Genomic DNA, 18,134 nt, shown 5'->3' with positions numbered 1-18,134 from the left:
TATTTATCATCATCGGTCATTTAGGACAACATTGGATCATTCAGAGATCCTCACTGAACTTCTGGAGTGAGTTTGCTGCACTGAAAGTAAAGGGGCCGAATAATATTGCACGCCCCACTTTTCAGTTTTTTATTTGTTAAAAAAGTTTAAATTATCCAATAAATGTTGTTTCACTTCACGATTGTGTCCCACTTGTTGTTGATTCTTGACAAAAAAATTAAATTTCATATCTTTATGTTTGAAGCCTGAAATGTGGCGAAAGGTTGCAAGATTCAAGGGGGCCAAAGACTTTTGCAAGGCACTGTAATTATACATGATGAATAGTTGGTGGTGTTGCTGACTCCGGTGGCCAAAGCCGCTGCTCGTTGGGGCAAGGGCAGCTGGTTGGGGGCCCCCTACTAGTTTGGGGCCTAAGGCGATCGTCTACTTCGCCTGAATAGTAGATCCGCCTATGCCTATAGGTGGCCTAACGAATTACTTCGATGTGACTCTCATAGAACGCTTTATTGGACACAGATTTCATGAGTTACAGGCGTTGAGTAAAACTAATTCATTGCTGCTACTACTAGGAAGTAAAACTACTCATTCTTTCAAGTGCTGATTAATAACTGCCGACCCTCCAAGTTTAATAACTTCAAATGGATTGGACATCTTTTGCAGTCCTTGATAGTTTATGAGTTAATTCTTATGATTGACTCTTGTCTTGAGTCACATTTTTCCAGACAGTTCGCAACACTGATGTCTAAGTGATAAATCTTTAGTCCGTCTCTTTAATTAGGCAGACTATTGTCTGTTTTATAATGCAGTGTTTCGTTCAGCCCATAATGTCCTTCAGGCTCCACCATAATGGCTTGTCTAGGTAGTAGGATGTATATTGATTCTCAACTGATTGATTGGTCTACTGGATCACTAAATTCTCTAGTATAGGGTATAACATTTTGTAAAAGATGTTTTCAAAGACCTTGACACTGCTATCCAATCATGATGTTGCCAAGTAGTCAACATTAGTGAGCATGTAGCCTGTTGGACTTAGAATGGCGGTTCCTCCTTTTCTATTCAAATGGAACTAAATGTGCTGTCAGTGACGATATACTTGGGCGGCTCTGCTATAAACCTCAAAGGCATTGCAAGAAATGCACACACAATGACTTTCAATGAGATCTTCTGTAGCTTCTGTAGCAATTTGACTATTACTCAATGCTAAAGACAAAAGGATCTATCATTTGGTGATCTAATATTATGGGGGGGTAAAACACATTCAAGTAATTATACACCAAAACCAAGTTTTATTTGAAAGCATACAAAAACCAATGTAATGAATTTTGTGGTACTGTATTCTCATGAGGCTTTACTGCCCCCCACTGTTGAAATTGCGTAACACAAGCATTTTTATTTTAACATTGAATGCCCAGCATTTATTTTAAACAAAAAAGCTCACAATGGTTACATGAAATATGAGCAATTAAGCCACTTCAGTATACACGTGGCACTATCAATAAACAATAACACCATTATTCTCATTTACAACACTGACCAGATAACAAAAGTAGCAATATGCCGTGCACAGATAAGCACAAAATATACCCAACGGTAAGTATGAATGTACCAAAACGCGTCATTTCATGCTTCATATGAACTGTGTAGTGTTTCTCACGATAAACATGAAAAAGATGCACTAAAAGCAGTTAAATAGAGATCATCCTACTGCAATTATTACTCAAAAAAACTTTACACTATTATACATATTCCACCGCCATTATTGTTCCCTAAATCTGATTGAACATAAATACTTCATTATTCAACTCGTCAATTGTGATCTTTTACTGCATTTACATTTTGTCATTTTAGAATATACAGTGGGGCAAATAAGTATTTAGTCAACCACTAATTGTGCAAGTTCACCCACTTCAAAATATTAGAGAGGCCTGTAATAGTCAACATGGTTAAACCTCAACCATGAGAGACAGAATGTGGAAAAAAACCAAACTGAAAATCACATTGCTTGATTTTTAAATAATTTATTTGCAAATCATGGTGGAAAATAAGTATTTGGTCAATACCAAAAGTTCATCTCAATACTTTGTTATGTACCCTTTGTTGGCAATAACGCAGGCCAAACGTTTTCTGTTACTCTTCACACAGTGTTGCTGGTATTTTGGCCCATTCCTCCATGCAGATTTCCTCTAGAGCAGTGATGTTTTGGGTCTGTCGTTGGGCAACACGGACTTTCAACTCCCTCCACAGATTTTCTAAGGGGTTGAGATCTGGAGACTGGCTAGGCCACTCCAGAACCTTGAAATGCTTCTTACGAAGCCACTCTTTTGTTGCCCTGGCTGTGTGTTTGGGATCATTGTCATGCTGAGAGACCCAGCCACGTCTCATCTTCAATGCCCTTGTTGATGGAAGGAGATTTTCACTCAAAATCTCTCGATACATGGCCCCATTCATTCTTTCCTTTACACAGATCTGTCGTCCAGGTCCCTTTGCAGAAAAACAGCCCCAAAGCATGATGTTTTCACCCCCATGCTTCACAGTGGGTATGGTGCAATTCAGTATTCTTTCTCCTCCAAATAGGAGAACCGGTTTTTCTACCAAAAAGTTCTATTTTGTTTTCATCTGACCATAACACATTCTCCCAGTCCTCTTCTGGATCATCCAAATGCTCTCTAGCGAACCGCAGACGGGCCTGGACGTGTACTTTCTTCAGCAGGGGGACACGTCTGGCAGTGCAGGATTTGAGTCCCTGGCGCACACTGATAGAAGCCTTTGTTACTGTGGTCCCAGCTCTCTATAGGTCATTCACTAGATCCCCCGTGTAGTTCTGGGATTTTTGCTCACCGTTCTTTTTATCATTTTGACGCCATAAGGTGAGGAGGGAGTTGAAAGTCCGTGTTGCCCAACGACAGCCCCAAACATCACTGCTCTAGAGGAGATCTGCATGGAGGAATGGGCCAAAATACCAGCAACAGTGTGTGAAAAGCTTGTGAAGAGTTACAGAAAACTCTTGGCCTCCGTTATTGCCAACAAAGGGTACATAACAAAGTATTGAGATGAACTATTGGTATTGACCAAATACTTATTTTCCACCATGATTTGCAAATAAATTCTTTAAAAATCAAACAATGTGATTTTCAGTTTTTTTTTTCACATTCTGTCTTTCATGGTTGAGGTTTACACATGTTGACAATTACAGGCCTCTCTAATAGTTTCAAGTGGGAAAACTTGCAAAATTAGTGGTTGACTAAATATTTATTTGCCCACTGTATGCAACTCAGTGCTAATTGCATCTGGCCAAAGTTATTTCCTTCTGTATGTTTTAACCAGTGGCGGAACAAATGTGAACATGGCACATGTGCGATAAGTATAAAACCTGACCCCCGAGGTGAACGTCTGGTGAGTGGAGGTCCTAGGGGTGTATTAGTCGCGGGTCCCTCCAATCTTTTGCGGGCCCTTCAAGACGATCGTCTGACGTGTGGGTGCTAATAGAAAATTTTCCTGCATCCGACAAACAGTCGAGCATGGCGGGGTGGAGGCACAAAATATTAAATGTGATGGTTCACTTACTTATTTTTCCCCTTTCTGTCATTGTTTGTTTACTATCCTTATGAAATATGAACACCTTTAAATATTTAGTTAAAGCAGACGCTGTTTTTTCATCTGTGTGATTTTGACAAAGATCAGATCACATTTGATGTTGATTTTATGCAGAAATGTGAGAAATTCCAAAAGGTTCAGATACTTTTTCATACAACTGAAGTTTTTTTTTTTTTTTTTTTTTTTTTAAGTACGGTCTTCTATTCTGCAATGATAATATAACCATGCATCTGTATGTGTCAATTTTTTGTCAACTGACTGTTTTGTGAAACGCTCCGTTTCCCAACTTCTTGAGGTAGACCAGAACATACTTTTATGACTCCTGACACAGGCTTGCTCGATGCCTTGGTCCCTTTTGGAAAAAAAGACTATTACAGCCCTCGTCATTTTTTGTGAAAATGGTTAGCCTAATAAGAATACAGTGGTACCTCTACATACAAAATTAATTTGTTCCAGGACCTTGTTTGTAAGTCAAAATGGTTGTATGTCAAGCAGGATTTTCCCATAAGAATACATTATAATTCCATTGATTCATTCCACAGCCCAAAAACCTACACTAAATCCTTAATAAATACTGCTGGTACTATTACAAATGGCAATTACACGTAGCAAAACAAATAAATTATAAATACAAATCCGAATAATGATATAATAATAACAATTCCTGTAATAATGTAACGAGTTCTAATGTGGCGGATGTGCTCTGCATGCTGTACCTGAACGCACCGCGTGGCTGGCGTGAAAGAGTGAGAGAGGTGCGGTAGAGATTTTACTTTCTCTTTTAATGTTCTGTTGTTGTTGGCATCAACTGCAGCGGACAGTAAGCGTGTTGTGTTGCACAAGTTCTGAAATTGATGATTAAAAACCTGACGAAGATGGTGATTTCTTCCAATTTTTTTCATTGTAAAAACGTGCCGTGACTCAGAAAATGTTGAAAAACACTGCCCTAGAGGCCTGGGCCCGGGTGCCACCAGACCCATAGCACCCCCCTAAGCTCCGCCCCTGGTTTTAACTTCACAATGGAACTTCCATGATATCACGGCCCAAAATGTGGAGCTCAACCAAATGGTTTCACATGCCCTATAACTATTGTTGTGTGTGACGGTCTGCAACATACAGTGGGGCAAATAAGTATTTGGTCAACCACAAATTGTGCAAGTTCTCCCACTTGAAAATATTAGAGAGGCCTGTAATTGTCAACATGGGTAAACCTCAACCATGAGAGACAGAATGTGGAAAAAAAACAACATAAAATCACATTGTTTGATTTTTAAAGAATTTATTTGCAAATCATGGTGGAAAATAAGTAATTGGTTAATACCATAAGTTCATCTCAATACTTTGTTGGAACTTTGTTGGAGGCCAAACGTTTTCTGTAACTCTTCACAAGCTTTTCACACACTGTTGCTAGTATTTTGGCCCATTCCTCCATGTAGATCTCCTCTAGAGCAGTGATGTTTTGGGGCTGTTGTTGGGAAACACGGACTTTCAACTCCCTGCACAGATTTTCTATGGGGTTGAGATCAGGAGACTGGCTAGGCCACTCCAGGAGCTTGAAATGCTTCTTACGAAGCCACTCCTTCGTTGCCCTGGCTGTGTGTTTGGGATCATTGTCATGGTGAAAGACCCAGCCACGTCTCATCTTCAATGCCCTTGCTGATGGAAGAAGATTTTCACTCAAAATCTCTTGATACATGGCCCCATTCATTCTTTCCTTTACACAGTCGTCCTGGTCCCTTTGCAGAAAAACAGCCCCAAAGCATGATGTTTCGACCCCCATGCTTCACAGTGGGTATGGTGCAATTCAGTATTCTTTGTCCTCCAAACAGGAGAACCTGTGTTTCTACCAAAAAGTTCTATTTTGGTTTCATCTGACCATAACACATTCTCCCAGTCCTCTTCTGGATCACCCAAATGCTCTCTAGGGAACCGCAGACGGGCCTGGACGTGTACTGGCTTCAGCAGGGGGACACGTCTGGCAGTGCAGGATTTGAGTCCCTGGTGGTGCATCGTGTTACTGATAGTAGCTTTTGTTACTGTGTCCCAGCTCTCCGTAGGTCATTCACTAGGTCCCCCCGTGTGGTTCTGGGAATATTGCTCACTGTTCTTGTTATCATTTTGACGCCACGGGGTGAGATCTTGCATGGAGCCCCAGATCGAGGGAGATTATCAGTGGTCTTGTATGTCTTCCATTTTCTAATAATTGCTCCCACAGTTGATTTCTTTATACAAAGCGTTTTACCTATTGCAGATTCAGTCTTCCCAGCCTGGTGCAGGTCTACAATTTTGTCTCTGGTGTCCTTCGACAGCTCTTTGGTCTTGGCCATAGTGGAGTTTAGAGTGTGACTGACTGAAGTTGTGGACAGGTGTCTTTTATACCGATAATGAGTTAAAACAGGTGCCATTAATACAGGTAACGAGTGGAGCCTCGTTAGAAGAAGTTAGACCTCTTTGACAGCCAGAAATCTTGCTTGTTTGTAGGTGACCAAATACTTATTTTCCACCATGATTTGCAAATAAATTCTTTAAAAATCAGATAATGCGATTTTCTGTTTTTTTCCCACATTCTGTCTCTCGTGGTTGAGGTTTACCCATGTTGACAATTACAGGCCTCTCTAATCTTATCAAGTAGGAGAACTTGCATAATTGGTGGTTGACTAAATACTTATTTGCCCCACTGTAACAGCAAATCTCATAAGGCTTTTGGGTGGGTCACAGACAGGTTACTACCTGAAACAACATTAGAAACAACCTAATGTTCCACTTTATCTTTATAACACATTCACTGTCATTGATGGCTGTTGAAGTCAAACATCCATGTTAACTGGTAAAGTTGGCACTTCGAGAAAATTTTGGAGTAATTGTGCGCATGTGTCGATAATTATCAAGCACATTTTATCTAAAAACTAAATTTGGTTTTCACATTGTCGGTTCTCAAAACAGCTTAACGTGCCGTGTTAATCATACTCCATGTTTGGCATACGATCCAAAAAAGTCTATCTTGTCACGCCTATAGTGTATCGATTTCAACTGTACTCTTGGTTGGGGAGAATCAATGTTCTTTAAGTACTTGATGCGTCTAGGATGATTCGTCCTCCTCCACAGGATGGAGTGCTTGCCTCTTCAGCTGCGTCTTTAACATCTCGACCTCCTGCTCGGCCTCCTTCAACTTCCTGTTTAATGTTTCGTTGGCTTTTTGGAGCCTCTCGTTCTCCTTTTTGAACAGAAAAGAAAACAAAAAACAATACATTAAATCAGTGTTGTTTTCATCATAGATAACAATAACGAAAATACTTTGCCAATGAACACTTTTTCCATGACGATGACAAGACGATAACGAGCTGAAAACATGTTTTGGGTGACCCAAACATGACGTTGCCAGTTTTCATCTGACGAGACCGAGACGAAAATGTGCAATAGTTGCCGTTACATGTTCACAAATATGTAACATTTTATGTGTAGTTAGCCTCTTACCATTGTAGCAGCGTCTGGTTGTGTGACTCGTGACCAGGGGCGTAGCAAGGGTCCCCGGGGGCCCCAGGCAACAAGCAACATGGGGCCCTTCTGAGTCACGTGAGACACATACATACTCGCGCAGTATAATGAACACAAAGGTGGGGGGGGGGGGTACGAGTGCGCGCAGCGTGCACACGTGGACATTTTGGCCATAAAAGTGGCGAAAACTAAGCACTTAACACTGACTCATATGGATGTACAGTAATTACATTTGTTCATGGACGCACACATTTTAACAGGTGGCCGTCCTCTGCTCGAAATGCGCACCTTACGCCAATTCTTTTCATTTATTTATTTTTTTCCCTTCAGGCATGACAAATATAATACAGCATTTATATGTGTTTACAATTAATTCAACCCAAAAAGAAAAGGGCTGGCGGGAGAAGCCGAAGCTTATTGAAACCTGTCCCCAGTATACCATATATATATATATATATATATATATATATATATATATATATATATATATATATATATATATATATATATATATATATGTATGTGTATATATATATATATGTGTATATATATATATATATATATGTATATTATATAAGTTTTTTTTATTCTCGCTCCCAGAATACGCAGCATTTGTGACGTAGGACAATAACAGGACTGGTTGCTATGGGGACGTACGCATACCCAAGGGACCTCGCTAAAAGGAGTATTAAAATTGCTAATAAAATCGTTTAGGATTATTTTAGATGCATATATGTTACATTTTTCTTATAGAGTATTCGATGAGGAATACGATAGACCCATTAATACTTTTTGGGAAAAATCACCATTTCTTTAAGTAGTCACGTGAATAATGAGGTGGCCTGTGAAAATCAACGTAAAACATCTCGGCAAGGACTTTCCAGAGAGTACTTGGTAAGTCATTCTTTAAACAATCATATGGTATTAATAGCTAATTGGGCTTTCTTAGACAAGTATTATCTACATGACATGGTTAGAGCTGACTGGGATTGATAACAGAATCGTTAGATAATCTGCCAAATGATTCCATGTTATAGAAACAATCCCTACACTTGTAAAGTAAAGCTGCATGTGCTAAATCTGTTGGCCCTCTGGGGGCCCCTGCTGGCTGTGGGCCCCAGGTAATTGCCTGATTTGCCTAATGGGACGCGACGCCTCTGCTCGTGACGTGCAGCGCTCCCCACCTTCCCGACTCCCCAGTTTGTAGTCTCCAGTCTCCATGCAGGCTTGCACACACGGTAAGATTTGTTTTCTTGACCAGAGGGAATTTGCAATGTTGTTTTTGCCTTTAAAGGTCTGTGCTGCTGATCATCATCATCATCATCACACACTAAATGTAACTCGTTGGCTTAGCATTCGCATTAACGTTAGGCTAATGCTAGCAGCGAGCGTCTCGGACAAAGTTATTTTAATACAGTTAGTGTCTTCCAGGTGGGTATACTGTATGGTAAATTTACACCAAAAGATATTAACAATGGCATCATATGACCGTCATAAGACATAATGAACCACCATGATGCTTTGAACCAATTGGCTCCAAAGTTTCATTGCTTCAAGAAGCTTCATTTGGCCATCACAGTTCCCTTGGGGGAGACCGTCTACCTCTTCTGCCACCTACTGTCAACAATGTTGTTGTCCAACATGCCTCCTAGCATGCATTGCAGCGCAACAGATTGAAAATACAGTTTGTAAATAACAAAACAAAATTCATCTTCTGTGCTAATTATTTCTTCAGTTACTGTTCTAGTTGTTTCATTAATTGCTAGTTATGGTATTTGGTAACACTTTATTTGACAGTGGCGCCATAAAACTCATTAGACAATCATAATTACATGACACTGTCATGAGCATTAATGAATGCTTATAACAGATGTCATTTAGTGTTAGCCGACAAATTATCTCACTTTTGAATTGATGTAAAAGATCCAAACAGGACATAAATGGTGTTAGTACAGTCTTATGACAACATTGTCAAATAAAGTGTTACCAAATACCATAACAAGCAATTAATGAAACAACTGGAACAGTAAATGAAGACATAATTAGCAGAGAAAATGAATTTTGATTCACATCTGTAGCACTGCAATGCATGCTAGGAGGCATGTGTTACCTATTAACCCAAATGAATCAACAAATAAGCCACACTGGACTATAAGCCGCAGGATTCAAAATGAAGGAAAAAAGGAGTGTTTTTTTTACGGTAATTTATTAAAAATAATGTACTTTTCTCCTGCTGAGTGTGTATATCGGGCGTTGGCGTTGTCGTGGTAGATGCTACAATATGTGCTCGTCTGTCAATGTTAATTAAAAATAGTTGTAAACCAGTGACGTGCGGTGAGGTTCATGGTTGGTGAGGCACTGACTCCTTTAGTGTCAGATTTCCAAATATATAAACCAAAAAGGGTAGCTTATTCAATTGGCTACTGGTTATTTCATATCTCATCAGCATTCTTCACAAAACACGCACACACGGTACATATTATCGATACGTAAAAGTAAGAAAATAACATGCATTTGCTCTACACACTCAATGTGTTGGCCGTCGCAATTCTATAATTCATGCAACATAAATGAGAGTAAAGAGTGGTGTACAAAACCACAGAATTCAATTCTGACCTTTAGTGAAATATTCAGTTGTTTTTAAAACTTTTAATTCTGATACTCTAATCAATTTATTACAGATTGCTAAACAAAAAGAGTGAAAAGAAAAACAAAGAATATTTTATTTAAGGCCAAAATTTAGTTTTTAAATATTCTATTGTATTTTTCTTAGTCTAAGCTCTTTTTTTATAAGATTGAAATTAAAACTGTTTGTGGTCTTGCGCCTGTCCTTCACCACAAAAACCGGCGTTACTTTGGAAGGGCATAGGTTTGGTCTCAACATTCGTAGAGACCATATAACAGCATAACCTGCCTATAGGTACACTTTTTGCTGGGGACGGGACATTAATAAGACATAACAGATTGGATGAAGGGGGCAAAGGGCCACATTTCTCATGTATATGAACTTAATTAAGCTCTGATGTTTGCTGAGGCTTCGTGGTAGTTTTTTAATGTCACAATATCTCATGTTAGTCCAGACATTGGCACAAGTTGAGAAGAAAAGGCAGGGAAAGCAGCAGAGGCGATTTTTCAAAGGACAGCCACATACCAAGTCTTTTCGGGTGTACCAGTCCGTTTGAAAAGCGCGAGTTATCTTCTGTCCCGCAGTTTGACGCAAACCTTTTAGCTCCGGTGTGGTGTTAATCGCGTCCACTTTTGACGGAAAGTCCAGTTTCACGTACGCCCCCTTTCAGTGCGGCAGAGTACTATCTGCCGCAACCTGTGCCTTTTCACTGTGGTTTTATTTCCCATCAGCAAAACTAAATATGTCGCTAACAAACATTAAACTTTAAGGGTTAAAGACATTAGCCAGACTCTGGAAAATCAGGTCAAATAAACGTATCTGGAAACATTATAATGGCGACATGCAGATGTACGGCAACCAGCACGCTCCAATTCCATGTATCAACCCAGTTTGTTATGGATTGCGCAATCAGAGGTGAGGCTTCACTCGTTGCTGCCGCACCTCTCGTTTCATTTCTTAATTTGAACAGGAAATTGGCAAATTCAGCGATTTTGACTATAAAAAATGTTTGAAATGAGTCACACATAAAGAGCAATGGACAAATATTAATATAAATTTGATGCTATAATTATTTTTTTGTCATGATGACAGGTGAGGTTCTGCCTCACCTGCCTCCCCTGACCGCATGTCACTGTTGTAAACCTTTATTTATTTATTTATTTATTTTGGGAGTACATTTTTTTTAAAATTTTGCAGACTAAAACATTTTTAGTAAACGTCGACTAAAACTAAACGAAATTAGTCTTGCGTTTTCGTCGACAAAAACCTGACACATATTGAGATGATATCACTAAGACTAACAAGTTCAAAAGACTAAGATGAAAACAAAAATCAAGGGCTGTCAAAAACAACACTGCATGAAATTAATGTGACGTGTTCTCAGTTCTTGTTGCATTAACAAAGGTGGGACGCTTACTGATTGCAGGCCTTCGGTGATGGATTTTCTCTCTTCTTCCGGCTCCCTGGGCTTCTGTACGACTGAAATTCGGTTTTCCCACTTGGCACAGTGTCGCTGTTTCCTCTGGCGCAGCGGGCTGAGGGCCGTCCCCGATGGAGTGGACCCTGACGGTACCAGTAAAGACGGGTGAGGGCAAGAGGCTTCTGGGGACAGTGGCGGACCGTCGGTCTGAGTGGCACTGTGGACCCGGTTTAGCCTCAAATGTGAGCTGACTGGAGAGTCTGGACTCCAGTCTTTGCTGTCATCAAGTGGGTACTGGAAAGGACACTCGTCAGAACCTGAAACGGGACACAAGGACGGAAACTCTGAGTACTAACTAATAGAACCTTTTAAATTAAGACAAATTGGAAACTAAAACCCAGCAGAGGGCTGTAACAGCACAATAAACCGAATATACAACAAACATGACAAGATTGGATTAAAAAACAACAACTGAAACAATCATTAATGACCTTCTCTCTCATGCATTACCACCCACCAGCACCCCCTACTGACAAATTTCCATCACTATGACAAGATTCAAGGTTATCCATCAAACTTCTAAGTAGGGTTGTTCCGATCATGTTTTTTTGCTCCCGATCCGATCCCAATCATTTTAGTTTGAGCATCTGCCGATCCCGATATTTCCCGGTCCTATTGCTTTCTTTTGCTCCCGATTCAATACCGATCATTCCCGATAATTTTTCCCGATCACATACAATTTTGCAATGCATTAAGAAAAAAACGAATAAAACTTGGACGAATATATACATTCAACATACAGTACATAAGTACTGTATTTGTTTATTATGACAATAAATCCTCAAGATTGCATTTACATTATTAACATTCTTTCTGTGAGAGGGATCCACGGATAGAAAGACTTGTGACTTTGTTTATTGTGACTAAATATTGGCATCTAGTGTATTTGTTGAGCTTTCAGTAAATGATACTGGAGCCATGCCTAAATGCATGATGGGAAGTGCAACCATGACTGTGCGTAGTGCTACCAATTGATACATCTTCTCTGCGTTAGGAAATAACATGAGGTGTTAAGAAAAAGATTAATTGCTACCTTGCTTCCCCACATTGCTTCCCATGATATTTCTAATCGTGGGAAGAGGGATTGTAAGGCTTTAGCCAATTAAAAAAAGGCTCCAAAGGCTGCCAAAATTCACTCTACTCATTTTACTCTGCCTTTTATCTCTCTATATAGGTAAAACAGCGCCATTACAGATGGAGCACGACAATGCGTGAGTGGGTCGTGCAGCACATGCATTAATTGCGTTAAATATTTTAACTTGATACATTTAAAAAAAAAAAAAAATTACCGCCGCATCGGGATAAATTTGATAACCCTACCTTAAGACAAAACTAAAGACTCTGGATGACTGCAACATATTATGTCTGTAAAGTTAAATACAATTAGAAAACGATTTAATTAAAAAAATATACAGTATATATATATGTATATATATATATATATATATCAAAAACAAGGCATGGCCGATATTTTTTGCCAATTCCGATACTTTGAAAATGACGTGATCGGACCCGATCGATTGGCATCACATCTCTACTTCTAAGTATTTTAAACAACACATACACACTGCAAAAACATCGCGGTATCTGGGGGAGGTTATGAATGCAAAAGAAAATGACGCAAATGATGTGGCTAAACACAGCATCAAATAAAAGTGTAACCTGCAGCTGAATAATGCAGATTTCGCATCACAGGTGGGCAGCAGTAAATGGAAAACAGCTAGAGGGAACCCACCACCCACCCACCCTTACCAGACATGAGTGATAAAATATCTCAACACTGTTTTTTTAAAAGAATGGAATTAATTAAATGAGAATACAGGTACCTGATTTACGTGATTTCGACTTTACGACGATTAAATCTCATCCACCATTTTGTCTCCAGTTGTTTTTTTTTTTTAAAAAACTAATGTTGACTTCTGTTTTGTGACGCATGCTTTTATTTTGGCGCAGGGAGCAGAGAGCATGTAGTACTTCTGCACGCGAGTAAGAGCGCATGTACACCAAAGAAGAACGTATTCTATTTGCGCACACGAAGAAGAGCACATGCGCACACACATGAGGAAGAGCGAATTAGCTCCCAAGAAGTCGTCCAGCCAAGTGAGAGAGAGTGGGGAAAGTTGACAGCTGCAAGCCTACGCGCACATTTGCTGCTTGTGAAGCATCCAAAGAGGCAACACTTGTATATACAGATATCCTTCGTTTTTCACGTTTTTTGGGGACCAGAACCTGCCGTGATTAGTAAAAAAATGCAAAGTAGCACCTACCCCACAAAAAAATAAATAAATAAATAAATCAGATTTAGCAAACACATATAAGACGTGTTTTCTCACTTTTTTCCCCAAAGTATAATTTATAAAACTTATACTGTATATATTTATTAGGGCTGTCAAACGATTAAAATTTTTAAGTTAATCACAGCTTAATAATTAATTAATCGTAATTAATCGCAATTCAAACCATCTCTGAAATATGCCATATTTTTCTGGAAATTATTGTTGGAATGGAAAGATAAGACCAGACGGATATATAGATTCAACATACTGTACATAAGTACTGTATTTGTTTATTATAACAATAAATCCACAAGATGGCATTAACATTAATAACATTCTTTCTGTGAAAGGGATTCACGGATAGAAAGACTTGTAATTCTTATAAGATAAATGTGAATTTGTATATTGTGACTAAATATTGCCATCTAGTGTATTTGTTGAGCTAAACGAAATGTTTGAACAGAGTTTGCCCAAATGCATGATGGGAAAATGGGCAACCATGACTGTCAGTGGTGGCTGCAAATGTATCTTATATACAGTGCCCTCCATAATTATTGGCACCCCTGAAAAAGATGTGTTTTTTAGCTTCTGATATTTTTTTAAATTCAAGTAATATGGGACCTTAATGGAAAAAAAGAGAAAAATCCAATCTTCAATACAAGTGCATTCATTCAGTGGGGAAAAAAATCCCACATAAAGAAAAAATTATTTGACATCAAATAATGTGTTTCACAATTATTAGCACCCCTGGTGTTAATACTTTGTAGAACCCCCTTTTGCCAACAAAACAAGGTCTGGGGACTGAGATGGCCATGGGAGGAGCTTGATTTTGTGTCTGGTGAACCATTTCTGTGTAGATTTGGCCATATGTTTAGGGTCATTGTCTCGTTGAAAGACCCAGTGACGACCCATTTTCAGCTTTCGGGCAGAGGGCAACAGATTTTGATTTAAAATGTCCTGGTATTTCAAAGCATTCATGATGCCATGCACCCTAACAAGGTTCCCAGGGCCTTTGGAAGCGAAACAGCCCCACAGCATCACTGACTCACCCTCATACTTCACAGTGGGTATGAGGTGCTTTTCAGCATGCGCATCTTTTGTGGCACGCCAGACCCACTTAGAGTTTTTGTTGCCAAAAAGCTCAATCTTGGTCTCATCTGACCAAAGCACACGGTCCCAGTTGAAGGCTTGGACCTTGTGTATTTTTGTGTGGTGGCCATCTCAGTCCCCAGACCTTGTTTTGTTGGCAAAAGGGGGTTGTAGAAAGTATTAAAGTGAAACACATTATTTGATGTCTAATAATGTTTTTCTTTATGTGGGATTTTTTCCCCACTGAATGAATGCACTTGTTTTGAAGGTTGGATTGTTCTCTTTTTTCCATTCAGGTCCCATATTATTTGAATTAAAAAAAAAATATTAGAAGCTAAAAAACACATCTTTTCAGGGGTGCCAATAATTATGGAGGGCACTGTACCTTGTTGCATGGCATTGGCTGCCACTGACGGCCATTTAAGTAGGAGGGGTACATTTACTGTCACCCTCCCAGTTCAAATGGATTGGACATCTAGTGATAAACTCACAGCAGAAGGATGAAGATAGCTTGTTTTTCTGTTTATTAGTTGTTTTGTGGAGTATCCTAGAATGATTTCCTGACCAATGTATCGATAATCGTTGTAGCGCCATATCGTGAGATCGTTATCGTGAGCTTTATATCGCAAATCGTATCGTATCGTGAGGTACCAAGAGGTTCCCACTCCTGTTTAAACATTACAAAAAACAAAATTGTTTTTGGACAGTTATTTGAGCTTTAGGGGTACTTTACGGGTTAATTCCGATTTACGAGGAAAATACGTGGCCCGCGTAGGAACGGCACTTGTTCATAACCCGGGGACTACCTGTAGTTTGTTTCACTCAATGGGGACCGGGTGGTTCCTGTGACGAATGCGAAGCCTAGTGGTCGAAACCGGAACAATTATTTTCGCTGTAGATAACTCTTTAGCACATCCGCCTCACAGTTCCGATATTAAGAATTCCATCCCCGGCTACCGCAGTCTTGTGTGGAGTTTGCATGTTCTTCCAGTGTCTAAGTGTGTTTTCTCTGGGTACTCCAGTTTCCTCCCACATTCCAAAAACATGTATTGTAGGCTGATTGGAGACTCCATACTCCCCATGGGTGTGATTACGAGTGTGAAGTGCCCTTGTGCCCCTGTATGTGAGTATCCTTCCTCCACCCCAAAGTCAACTGAGCTCCAGTACTCCTGCTGCTTTCGTGAGGATAAGCGATACGGTAGATTGATGAAGGACATGAGATGAAGTGTGATAATGAGATTCTTGGTCCCATCAGTTGCAACTAGATGGTGTGTTTAATAACGAGTCCCCATAGACAAGCTAAATCTATTCGAATATACATAGACTAATAACAGGCTGGGATGAGTGTGGTAGCCTAACCCACCGTCTGAGGTTCCCGCGGTAACAGGCGTAGAGCTGAGCGTGGGACTGTCGGTGTTGTTATTGTTGATGTTCACTTTGGGGTTTTTCTTGCACTCAAAAGCCACCTGGTCCTTACACAATTTGTGGCAGTTCATCCCGCAGTCTGTGGGAAAGCAGAGCAAAGTCAGAACAGGAACTCCACAAGCCACTGCTCTTTGAATCTCTGTGGCAAACGTGACTCTTTGCATGTTTACTTGGAAGAGAAAATAACATAATATTACTGTAATACTACATACGATATTAATAATAATTACAATAACATGAACTGAAATTAGTCAATAGCAGACATCCAATCAATTTGAAGTGGGAGGGCTGACATGTATCATGGCAGCGAAAGAGTTGACAAATATACATAAAGCATTGGAGGTATACATACGTAAGCACATAAGAAAACAGTACAAATGCAGAAGATTAAAATGAGAAATACAGCTACAAATTAGAAAACCCTATAATTAAACCCCCCCAAAAAAATCATAAAATGATTTTAAAAAAATACTGTCATAAGGAAAAACATAGATAAAATCAATGTATAATGAATATAATAACATTAAAAAGGAAGAAAGTAACTTTTTATACCCCCCCCCCCCAATTTTTTTTTCTTATTTAAAAAAAAAAAAAAAGGTTTTATTTTCCATTTTCATTTTGGAAAATGTATATATATATATATACACACACATATACATACTGTGTGTGTATATATATATATATATTAAATATATATGTGTGTGTATATATAAATATATATATATTAAATATATATATGTTTGTGTGTGTGTATATACACACATATATATACATATATATATACATATATATATATACATATATATACATATATACATATATATATATATGTGTATATATATATACACATATATACATATATATATATATACATATATATATGTATATTCGTGTACTTATGTGTTCCCCCAATGCTTTTTTTCATGCATTTTCTAAATTTAAAGTCAGGCATCATGAGGTTAATTCCTGTTTTCATTACTTGAAAAATGGCAAAAAATGTATTCAACACAGGTATTATTATTAGTATTAATATTTGAATAGCTACCTTTACATCTGTAACCTTGCTTGATGACACCCCACAGCTAGGAAGAAAATATTGTGAAAATTACAACACCAAAGAGAACATTTATCTTGTTTCTGCAACATGTCGGCCTATCTGCTGACTTACAAATCCGGAGCAGTTGTCGCAGAAGGTGGGCTTCATGTAAGTGGTCTCCTGAAAGTTATGAACAAACCCCAGGCCAAGTTTGGAGCAGATGACGCTTGCCCGCATGAAATAAGCTGTGATTTCATCTCTACTGACGAGCCCCTCTCTGCAAAAACATAAAAAAAAGGAATATTACTATTAAATCAACCTACACGGTTTATACGGCTATTTTTTTCCGAGCTGTCTGTGGTCTGTGAGCATAACGTGCAAAAATAGACTTAAAAGCGGTGAGGTTATGGTTAGTTTTGCAGCAACTTGACGCTTCCTGTTGCCGCGCTCATCACTACGAATACCACTTTACTCCACGCTGCAGGTGCAAATGAGCACGCGACCCCCCCCAGACACTTACTTGTCTTTGTCCATGACACAGAAGGAAAAGGGGAAACTGGCGGCGATTTTCTCAAAGTCCTCTTGAGAAATAAAGCCATTCTCATCGTGGTCGTAGTTCTTGAACACAGACTGTGGAGGGGAGGAGGTAAACACAATTACACGACAATAAAGTAACAGTAAGCTGTCAATGTACATAATGCTGAGGCTCATGTGAAAGACAGAAAAGACTTACGTCCACCATTCTTTGCACATGCTTGCTAATTGTGCGAGGATCGGGCTTAGGAGCCACTCCTGATACCCAGTCTACAACCACTGGAGGTCTACATGGAGTGGCTGGCTGATGGAAAATAAAATTCATAGTTAAAAAAAGCGTGAATCATCTTAACTCATGATCGTAAATTAACAAGTTAACTGAATCGTCATTTCAACAACAAGCAACAAATGTATGTACAGTAAATTTCTTTCACTTGTGTTGGTCAAAACAAGTGTTAATTTTCAAATGTCTTTGAAAAAAGAAAGAAAGAGTAATGCAGGTAGTCCCCGGGTTACGAACGACTTCCATTCCTACGCTGGTGACGTGACACGAATTTCCGCGTAAGTCAGAATTAACCC

General features: G+C 39.1%; 1 protein-coding gene across 1 annotated transcript in view; it reads right to left on the bottom strand.

The window, feature by feature from the left end:
• Positions 1–6,220: 6,220 nt before the first annotated feature.
• The window catches only part of LOC130931457 (RAS guanyl-releasing protein 1-like), a 64,554-nt gene continuing 52,640 nt past the window's right edge, over positions 6,221–18,134 (bottom strand). Inside the window, exons 12-18 of the mRNA XM_057860272.1 lie at positions 17,755–17,859; positions 17,542–17,651; positions 17,154–17,298; positions 17,031–17,067; positions 15,924–16,064; positions 11,133–11,452; positions 6,221–6,808 (exon numbers count right to left, since the gene is read on the bottom strand). Of these exons, the coding sequence (XP_057716255.1) occupies positions 6,674–6,808; positions 11,133–11,452; positions 15,924–16,064; positions 17,031–17,067; positions 17,154–17,298; positions 17,542–17,651; positions 17,755–17,859 (993 nt within the window). The 3' untranslated portion in view covers positions 6,221–6,673. The remainder of the gene's footprint in view (positions 6,809–11,132; positions 11,453–15,923; positions 16,065–17,030; positions 17,068–17,153; positions 17,299–17,541; positions 17,652–17,754; positions 17,860–18,134) is intronic.

Source organism: Corythoichthys intestinalis, chromosome 15 (genome assembly GCF_030265065.1).
Source record: "Corythoichthys intestinalis isolate RoL2023-P3 chromosome 15, ASM3026506v1, whole genome shotgun sequence".
Lineage (NCBI taxonomy): Eukaryota > Metazoa > Chordata > Actinopteri > Syngnathiformes > Syngnathidae > Corythoichthys > Corythoichthys intestinalis.
Note: the sequence above shows the minus strand (reverse complement) of the source record. Positions and strands in the feature narration are given on the sequence as shown.